Source organism: Chlamydotis macqueenii, chromosome 1, assembly GCF_036417535.1.
Source record: "Chlamydotis macqueenii isolate bChlMac1 chromosome 1, bChlMac1.mat, whole genome shotgun sequence".
In the NCBI taxonomy this organism is placed as follows: domain Eukaryota; kingdom Metazoa; phylum Chordata; class Aves; order Otidiformes; family Otididae; genus Chlamydotis; species Chlamydotis macqueenii.
In genome coordinates this window covers 1,150,674-1,161,036 of record NC_141556.1, presented here as the reverse complement: position 1 = coordinate 1,161,036, position 10,363 = coordinate 1,150,674, and the positions used below count along the sequence as shown (strand labels likewise).

Genomic DNA, 10,363 nt, shown 5'->3' with positions numbered 1-10,363 from the left:
TCCTCCGCCCACCCGCGCATCTCCGTCCTCAACGACGGCACCCTCAACTTCTCCCACGTCTTGTTGACGGACACCGGGGTCTACACCTGCATGGTGACCAACGTGGCGGGGAACTCCAACGCCTCGGCCTACCTCAACGTCAGCACGGCCGAGCTCAACACCTCCAACTACAGCTTCTTCACCACCGTCACGGTGGAGACCACCGAGATCTCCCCGGAGGACGCCTCCCCCAAGTTCACCAAGCCCGTGCCCACCGCCTCCACGGGCTACCAGCCGGCCTACACCACCACCACCACCGTCCTGGTCCAGACCACGCGACCGCCCAGGCGGGCGGCGGCGGCGCCCACCGCCGAGGCGGGCGAGGGGGCCGCAGACCAGCCTGGACGAGGTGATGAAGACCACCAAGATCATCATCGGCTGCTTCGTGGCCGTGACCCTGCTGGCAGCCGCCATGCTCATCGTCTTCTACAAACTCCGCAAGCGCCACCAGCGGCGCGGCACGGTGACGGCCGCCCGGACGGTGGAGATCATCCAGGTGGACGAGGACATGGCGGCCGCGCCGCCGCCGCCGCCGCCGCCCGCCGGAGCAGGTGAGGGGCCCGCGGTGCCGCCCGCCGCGCGCGACCGCCCGGGCCCGGCCTTCGGCGCCTACAAGGCCCCGCACGGCGCCCACTGGACCGAGAACAGCCTGGGCAACTCGCTGCACCCCCCCCGGGCCCCCCCTGCCCGAGCCCTTCCTCGTGCAGACCCACGCCAAGGACAAGGTCCAGGAGACCCAGATCTGACCCCCCCCCCCACTTTTTTTTTCCCCCCCCTTTTTTCTTTTTTTTCCTTCCCCCCTTTTTTTCATCCCCTTTCCCCCTCCTTTTTTTTTTTTTTCCTTCCTCCTTTTTTTTTTTCCTTCCCCCCCCCCCTTTTTTCCCCCCCCGCCGCAAAATTACAAATGCAATAGAATGCACAAAAAAAAAAAAAAAAAAAAGAGGGGGAAAAAAAAGGGGGGAAAAAAAGGGGGGGAAAGGGAAAAAAAAAAAAAAGAGGGAAGGAAAAAAAGGAATAAAAAAGGGGAGGGAAAAAAGTAAAAAAAAAAAAAAGAGGGGGGAAAAAAGGGAAAAAAGGGGAAGAAAAAAAATAAGGGAGGGGGAAGAAACAAAAAAAAGGGGGGGAAGAAAAAAAAAAAGGAAAAAACAAAAACCCCAGACGGCAACTTTTGTACAGAGCGGGGGGAGAGACTTTTTTTCTCTTGGGCACGCCGAAACGCTCAACGCGGGCTGCCGGGAAGCGGGCGATACGGAAATTTTGGGGAAAAAGAAATCGTCAAAATCCAAAAAAAACCCCAAACGAAACAAAACAACAAACCCAACCCCCACCACCCCCAGAAACTGGTTTCTAACTGGCGAGTTTAAAAAAAAAAATTAAAAAAAACAAAATCGAATTTCCCGATCGCGCTTCGCGGCGGCGCGGCCCGGCTGCGGCGCGGCTGCGGCAGAGAGGGGCCCGGCGGGGTTCGGGGGGCTCGGGGGGGGGCTCGGGGGGGTTTTGGGGGGGTTTTGGGGGGGGTTAAGGAGAGGGGGGGTGGGGGGGTTCAGGCCGGCCCCCCCCCCCCGTCCCGCGCCGCCGCCGCCGCCTCCGCGGGCGCAGGGAGCGCAGCCGCCGGCGCTGGGCCCAGCTCTGCCAAACGCAATAAAAAATTTCATTTTGGGGGTTTTTTAATTTTTTTTTGGGGGGTGGGGGGGTGGGGGCCGGACGTCTGCAATGTATTACAGCAAAAAAAACGAACAAAAACCCCCACGAAATGGGCAAAAAAAGGGAAAAACGTCTAAATAAATCCACACCCCCCCCCCCCAAAAGCGGGTGGGTGCTGGGGGGGGGTGCGGAGTGGGTGCCCCCCCCGCCCCCACCCAGACCGGTACCGGTACCGGCACAGGGCTACGGCTCCCGGGGGGGCTGGGGGGGCTGGGGGGGCCCCCGCCGGGAGAGCCGACGTATGATTGTAGACCACCTTCCGCAGCGCCGCCAGATTTTAAAATTTCATTTAAATTTTCAATTTTAATTTCCACAATTTCAGAATTTTCTTTTTTTTTTTGGGGGGGGGGGGGTTCCTTCCTTCCCCGGGGACGCCCCCCCTCCCCCAAAAGCCCACCCTGCTCATGGAATGTTGGGGGGGGGGCAAAATTTAAAGGGCTTGGGGTGGGGGGGGGGCGACGACTGGGGGTCCCCGGCCTCGGGGGGGGGGTCCCGAAAAATTTGGGGTGGGGGGGTCCGGGGTGGGGGGGGGGCGAGCGGCGAAGGGGGGGTCCCCCCGGCCGCTCGGGCACTGGAACTACTTTGATTTCGTATTTTAGCTTTAAAATAATTTAAAAAAAAAATTAAAAAAAAAAAAAGAAAATAAAAATTTACCGGAGGGGGTTGAAATCGGAATTAAAAGCGGGGAGGGGGGGTCACGGGGGGGGGAAATTATATCTATAGCTATATCTGTAACGCCAGGAGGGTCCCACTGTACGCAGGAACACCCCAAAACCACAGGAAAAAAAAAAAAAAAAGGAAAAAAAAAAAAAATAAAACCAAGTGTATTTTTGTATTTTAATAAATATTGTTCAAAATTTGTAATGCCGTGTCCCTGAGGGGTTCGAGCTGGGGGGGCCCTGCCGTGCCCCCCCCGCCTGAGAGGGTTGCTGTGGCTGCGCTTTTTTTTAATTTTATTTTATTTTTTTAATTTTTTAAAAATTTTTTTTTTTTTTTGGCTTCTCAGCAGCAAACGGCTTCCGAAAAATCGCAGCGCGGGGGGAGGCGGCGAGGAAAAGGGAGGGAGGTGCAGGGGGGGCGCCCTCAGTTTGGGGTGGGGGGGCGTCCCTGGTTCCGTGCCCCCCGGGACCCCCGCCATCGCCCCCTTTTTTGATTTTTAATTTTTTTTTAATTTAATTTTTTTTTTTTTTTTTTTTGCCGGGCAGCCGGTCGAAGGCGCCGACGCGTCGCCCGCCCCCAGGCCGGGGCGCACGGGACGGTTTGGGGTGGGGGGACACACACGCAGGGGGTGTTACCCCCTCCCCCCCCCCAATTTTTGGGGTGGAAACAGGGGAACTGGGGGCGCAGGGGAGCGGGGGAGGGGAAGGAATCACCCGGCAGCGGGGCCGCCGAGACGGGCGGGGAGGGGGACGCGGGGCACCCCGGCACTGTGGTGGGGACACCGGGACCCCCGGCTCTGCGGGGACACTGGGAGCTCTGGGGACACCGGGACCCCCAGCACCGTGGGGACACTGGGACCCCCGGCACGGTGATGGGGTCACTGGGACCCTCGGCCCTGCGGTGACACCGGGACCCCCAGGTGTGCGGGGACACTGGGAGCTCTGGGGACACTGGGACCCCCAGCTCTGCAGGGACACTGGGACTCCTGGCACCATGATGGGGTCACTGGGACCCCTGACCCTGCGAGGACATCGGGATCGCTGGGTGTGAGGGGACACTGGGACCCCCGGCTCTGGGGGGACACTGGGACCCCCGGCACGGTGATGGGGTCACTGGGACCCTGGCCCTGCGGTGACACCGGGACCCCCAGGTGTGCGGGGACACTGGGAGCTCTGGGGACACTGGGACCCCAGCACAGTGATGGGGACACTGGGACCCCTGGTTCTGCGGGGTCACTGGGACCCCCGGCACGGTGAGGGGGACACTGGGACCCCCGGCTCTGTGGGGACACTGGGACCCCCGGCACGGTGAGGGGGACACCGGGACCCTCGGCTCTGTGGGGACACTGGGACCCCCGGCACGGTGAGGGGGACACTGGGACCCCCGGCTCTGTGGGGACACTGGGACCCCCGGCACGGTGAGGGGGACACTGGGACCCCTGGCACCATCATGGGGTCACTGGGACCCCTGACCCTGCGAGGACATCGGGATCGCTGGGTGTGAGGGGACACTGGGACCCCGGCTCTGTGGGGACACTGGGACCCCTGGCACGGTGATGGGGACACCGGGATCCCCGGCTCTGTGGGGACACTGGGACCCCCGGCACGGTGATGGGGACACTGGGACCCCCGGCTCTGTGGGGACACTGGGACCCCCAGCACGGTGAGGGGGACACTGGGACCCCCGGCTCTGTGGGGACACTGGGACCCCCGGCACGGTGAGGGGGACACCGGGACCCCGGCGCCGTGACGAGGTCGCTGGGACCCCTGGGTGCGCGGGGACACTGGGTGCCCTGGGCGCTGCCGGCGGGGACACGGGGACCCCCGGGGGTGGGGGGGGGCGGGGGGCGGCCCCCATCGATTTGATTTCGGCGCTCGGCTTTGATCCCGGCTCCACTCGGCGCCCGGGGAACCGCCGGTGAAAGTGGGGGGGGGCTCTGCGGGGGGCACGGGGGGGCTGCGGTGCCATCGGGGTGATGGGGGTGCGGTGACGGGGGGCTGCAGCGTAATGGGGGGCTGTGGGGTGCTGGGGGGCTGTGGCATGCTTGGGGGGCTGTGGGGTGATGGGGAGCTGTGGGGTGCTGGGGGGCTGCGGCGTGCTTGGGGGGCTGTGGTGCCTGGGTGGGCTGGGGGGCGATGGGGGTCTCTGGCGTGGCCGGGGGGCAGCGGCGTGGTTGGGGTCCCCCACACCGAACCCCATTCCCGCGGGACCCCCTGCACGCTGCCCCACGGCTCCCCACGGCGGGGTGGGGGTCCGCCGCAGCCCCCCCCCACTGCTAAACCTCTGGCTGCCCCCCCCCCGTCCCCGGCGCGGACCCCCCCTCATTCCCAGTGCGCGGTCCCGCCAGCGCCCCAAAAACCGGCCACCGCGCCCCTCGGCACTGCTGCCGCCAAGGTGGGCGCAGGTCGGGGTGCGCGGGACCCCCCCGCGAGCCGGGGCCTGCTCTCCCCCCGCGGCGGCGGCGGCGTTTCGGCAACGAACCGAAATACCGGCACTATCCCACCGGGACAGTGGCCGGCTGGCGAGGAAGAGGAGCCTGCGGCCCCCCAGCTCCGCGGGGACCCCCACCCTCCCCGCGGGACCCCCGTCCTCCTCCCCGCGCCCTCCCCGGCGGCGGGGACCCGAATTCGACCCCATCCGGCGCGGGATCCCCCCAATCTCGGAAAACCCATCGGCGCGCGGGGGCACGCGGCGGGGGGCTGGGAGCACCCGGTCCCGCAGGGGTCGGGCGGCCGGGACCCCCGGGATTTGCCGAGCGGGCGCGGAGACGCTGGCGGCGCTGGAGCGGCGCTGGCCCGGCCGGGAGCAGAGCCCGGGGCGGCGGCGGCGCTGGCGCGGCCGAGCTTCGCGCTCCGGGGTTTTCACGGGCAGTGGGATGCTCGGGGCTCCCCCGGCGCGTCTGCGAGGCGCTGGCTCTGCGGATGGCGCGGCACAGCACGGCACGGCACGGCACGGGATGACACGGCGCAGTATGACGTGACATGGTATGGCATGGCACGGCATGGCACGGCACAGTACAGTACGGCATGGTAGGGTGTCACATGGCATGGTACGGCATGGCACAGCACGGGACGATACGTCATGGCATGGCGTGGCACAGTATGGCATGGCATGGCGCGGCATGGCATGATATGGTGCAGTATGGCATGGCACGGCATGGAATGGCACGGTATGGGATGGGATGGCATGGCATGGGACAGTCTGGCATGGCACGGCATGGAATGGCACGGTATGGGATGGGACGGCATGGCATGGGACAGTCTGGCATGGCACGGCATGGAATGGCACGGTATGGGATGGGACGGCATGGCATGGGACAGTCTGGCATGGCACGGCATGGAATGGCACGGTATGGGATGGGACGGCATGGCATGGGACAGTCTGGCATGGCACGGCATGGAATGGCACGGTATGGCATACCACGGCACAGTACAGCACGGCACGGCATGGCATGGCATGGCATGGCATGGTATGGTCTGGCACGATATGGCATGGCACAGCATGCCATGGTATGGCATGGCACGACATGGCATGGCATGGCACAGTATGTTACGGCATGGCATGGTGTGTCACGGCATGTCATGGCACGGCACGGTTTGGTACGGCACGGCACGGTATGGCATGGTACGGAACGGCATGGCATGGTGTGGCACAGTATTGGCATGGCACGGCACGGCACGGCACGGCACGGGCTGGCATGGCACGGACTGGTGTGGCATGAAACGGCACAGCACGGTACGGTATGACACGGTACGGCACGGCACGGCACGGCATCACACGGCACAGTACGGCACGGCACGGCACGGCAGAGGCAGCCGGCACCGCGCCCCCACCCCGTCCCGGCCTGGGGACCCCGCGGCGACCGGTGCCGGGCCAGGCCGGACGAAACGCCGCAAGGGGTGACCCGCGGCCCCGCTCACCGCGCCCAACCGTCCCGGCGCCACCGGCGTCGCGGTGACGGCCACGGCAGCTCCGGGCGCGTCCCGGCCGGCCGGGGGGAAAGGCTGCGAGGGGCGACGCGCGCAGGGGGAACGCGGGCGCCGAGGCGGGGAGGGCGGTGGCGGTCAGCACGGCGGCACCGAGGGGCCGGCGACCCCGGGGCTGAGAAATCCCCGCGGAGCCGGGAAACCGCCGGGACGGCTGCTCCTCGCCGCCGGGACAGGGTGAGGCGTCCCCGCGTCCCCGCATCCCTGCGTCCCTGCATCCCCCTGTGTTCCTGCGTCCCCGCATCCCTGCGTCCCCGCATCCCTGCGTCCCTGCGTCCCCACGTCCCTGCGTCCCTGCATCCCCGCATCCCTGCATCCCCCTGTGTTCCTGCGTCCCCGCATCCCTGCGTCCCCGCATCCCTGCGTCCCTGCGTCCCCACATCCCTGCGTCCCTGCATCCCCGCATCCCTGCATCCCCCTGTGTTCCTGCGTCCCCGCATCCCTGCGTTCCTGCGTCCCTGCATCCCTGCATCCCCGCATCCCTGCGTTCCTGCATCCCTGCCTCCCTGCATCCCTGCATCCCTGCGTCCCTGCATCCCTGCGTCCCCGCGTCCCCGCATCCCTGCGTCCCCGCGCCCGCTGGCATGCGGTGATTCTGGCGGGCACAGGGTCTCGCCGCTCGCCACCCCCACCGCAGCTGCATGGCCCGGCAGCCACATCTGCATCTGCACCCACACCTGCACCCCTGGCCACATCTGCACTGGTGCCCAAATCTGCACCCACGGCCACATCTGCACCCACAGCCACATCTGGAACCACAGCCACATCTGCATCAGTGCCCAAATCTGCACCCATGGCCACATCTGCACCTACAACCACATCTGCATCGTGCCCACATCTGCACCTGTGGTCACATCTGGATCTGTGCCCAAATCTGCGCCCGCCATCACATCTGCATCTCCAGCCACATCTGCATCCCTGGCCACACTCGCATCCGCGCCCAAATCTGCACCACCACATCTGCATCCCTGGCCACATCTGCATCCGCAGCCACATCTGGATCCGCACCCACAACCACGTCTGCATCTGCGTCGGTGCCCAACTCTGCACCCACACCCACGCTCACATCTGCATCCACAGCCACATCTGGATCTGCGCCCACACCTGCACCCACGCCCCAGCCCCCCGTTCCTACCCCAACTCCCCCAGTTGCTCCAGTTCGGATGCCAGAGCCGGGTCCCCACTTCCTCCCAGTGCTCCCCAGTCCTTCCCAGCGCACCCCAGCGCTCCCCAATCCACGGCGCAGCGCGAAGGCGGCGCCAGAGCCAGGGCCGCCGGCACGGGCAGAGCGGGGAGCGTCGCGCGGCAGCGGGGTCCGGCCAAAATAACGCGATCACGCAGAAACATAAAATAAAATAAAATAAAATAAAATAAAATAAAATAAAATAGGAGAGAGGAGAAGAGAGGCAAAGAGAAGAGAAGAGAGGCAAAGAGAAGAGAAGAGAAGAGAAGAGAAGAGAAGAGAAGAGAAGAGAAGAGAAGAGAAGAGAAGAGAAGAGAAGAGAAGAGAAGAGAAGAGAAGAGAAGAGAAGAGAAGAGAAGAGAAGAGAAGAGAAGAGAAGAGAAGAGAAGAGAAGAGAAGAGAAGAGAAGAGAAGAGAAGGAAAGGAAAAGAAAAGAAAAGAAAAGAAAAGAAAAGAAAAGAAAAGAAAAGAAAAGAGAAGAAAAGAAAAAAGAAAAGAGAAGAAAATAAAATAAAATAAAAGAGAAGAAAAGAAAAGAAAAGAGAAAAGAAAATAAAATAAAAGAGAAGAAAAGGAAAGAAAAAAGAAAAAGAAAAGGAAAGAAAAGAAAAAAGAAAAGAGAAGAAAAGAGAAAAGAAAAGAAAAGAAAAGAAAAGAAAAGAAAAGAAAAAGAAAAAGAAAAGAAAAGAAAGAAAGAAAGAAAAGAAAGAAAAGAAAAGAAAAGAAAGAAGTAGAATAAAGAAAAGAACAGAAACCAAACCAGAATAAAATGGAATAAAACAGAGGCAGACACCCCCGGGGGCCCCCAGACCCGGGCGGGCGCAGCTGAGCACCCATGGGTGCCAAAGCAGCAGCACCGGAGCGCAGCGAGCGGCGGCACGCGGAGCTGGCCCGCGGAGCGCTGCGCAGCGCCCTTCGCAGGCCGAGGGAACGCCGCTTCTGCCAGCGGTCGCCCAGCGCCCAGGGCAGCCCGGCCCCGGATTCGCCACGGCAGCGCAGGGTCGCCTCCCGCGCCCAGGCCTGCACCGCGCCCCGGCACTCGCCGCACGCCACTGCCGCATCCTGCCCTGCACCCTGCCTGCGCCACGCACCCGCCCTGCATCCGCCATCTGCCCTGCACCATCCGCCCCTGCATCCCACCCTGCTTCTGCATCTCCCTGCATCCTCCCTGCATCCTCCCTGCATCCTCCCTGCATCCTCCCTGCATCCGCCCTGCATCCTCCCTGCATCCGCCCTGCATCCTCCCGCCTCGCACCTGCATCCACCCTGCATCCTCCCTGCATCCTGCCCTGCATCCTCCCTGCATCCTCCCTGCATCCGCCCTGCATCCCTCCCTGCATCCGCCCTGCATCCGCCCTGCATCCTCCCTGCATCCACCCTGCATCCGCCTTGCATCCGCCTCCCTGCATCCACCCTGCATCCCCTGCATGCATCCTCCCTGCATCCACCCTGCATCCTCCCTGCATCCTCCCTGCATCCCTGCATCCCCTGCATCCTCCCTGCATCCTCCCTGCATCCACCCTGCATCCGCCCTGCATCCACCCTGCATCCACCCTGCATCCTCCCCTGCATCCACCCTGCATCCCCCTGCATCCCTCCCCTGCATCCACCCTGCATCCGCCCTGCATCCTCCCTGCATCCGCCTTGCATCCGCCCTGCATCCTCCCTGCATCCGCCCTGCATCCGCCTTGCATCCGCCCTGCATCTTCCCTGCATCCACCCTGCATCCACCCTGCATCCGCCCTGCATCCTCCCTGCATCCGCCCTGCATCCTCCCTGCATCCACCCTGCATCCGCCCTGCATCCGCCTTGCATCCGCCCTGCATCCTCCCTGCATCCGCCCTGCATCCGCCTTGCATCCGCCCTGCATCTTCCCTGCATCCGCCCTGCATCTGCCCTGCAGCCGCCCTGCATCCGCCCTGCACTCGCCCTGCATCCTTCCTGCAGCCACCCTGCACCCACCCTGCATCCACTGTGCAAACCAGGCATCCGCTGTGCTGCTGCCCTGCATCCGCCCTGCATCCGCCTTGCAACCACCCTGCATCTGCTGTGCATCCACCCTGCGTCCTCCATCTGCTCTGCATCCGCCCCGCGTCGGCCACGCATCTGCTGGGCACCTGCCACGCTTCCGCTGTGCATCCGCCACGCATCCACCCTGCATTCGCCCTGCAGCTGCCGTGCAGCTGCTGTGCATCCACCGTGCATTGCTGTGCATTTGCTGTGCATCTGTTGTGCACCCGCCATGCATCCTCCGTGCATCCACCCTGCATCTGTTGTGCACCTGCCATGCATTTGCTGCGCATTTGCTGTGCACCCACCACACATCCACCGTGCATTCGCCCTGCAACTGCTGTGCATCCTCCGTGCATCCTACGTGCATCCGCCCTGCACCCACTGTGCATCTGCTGCGCCACGCACTCATCTGCTGTGCATCCGCCCTGCATCTCCCTTGCATTCGCCTTGTAGCCACCATGCATCTGCCCTGCATCCGCCCTGCATTGCTGTGTGTCTGCTGCACATCTGCTGTGCACCTGCAACGCATCCTCCGTGCGTCCGCTGTGCATCCACCCGGCACCCGCTGTGCACCTGCTGCGCATCCGCCATGCAACCACTCTGCATCTGCCCTGCATCCTCCATGCACCTGCCTTGCGTCCCCCCTGCATCTGCTGCGCACCCACCCTGCCCTCGCTGCACATCTGCCGTGCGCCTGCTGTGCATCCTCTGCGCATCTGCCCTGCACCCGCTGCGCAACCCCACACATCTGCCCTGCATCCACTGCACAACCACTGTG

The 10,363-nt window shown here is 63.7% G+C and overlaps 2 protein-coding genes across 2 annotated transcripts in view; one reads left to right on the top strand and one right to left on the bottom strand.

The window, feature by feature from the left end:
* Positions 1 to 5,484: 5,484 nt before the first annotated feature.
* Positions 5,485 to 6,306, top strand: LOC147601938 (uncharacterized). Its single transcript, XM_086739903.1, has one exon. The coding sequence runs from the start codon at positions 5,485 to 5,487 to the stop codon at positions 6,304 to 6,306; it is 822 nt and encodes a 273-aa protein (XP_086596029.1).
* A 969-nt stretch (positions 6,307 to 7,275) lies between these two features.
* Positions 7,276 to 10,363, bottom strand: part of SND1 (staphylococcal nuclease and tudor domain containing 1) — a 70,512-nt gene continuing 67,424 nt past the window's right edge. Inside the window, exon 17 of the mRNA XM_086739902.1 lies at positions 7,276 to 7,433. Coding sequence (XP_086596028.1) covers positions 7,276 to 7,433 — 158 coding nt within the window. The remainder of the gene's footprint in view (positions 7,434 to 10,363) is intronic.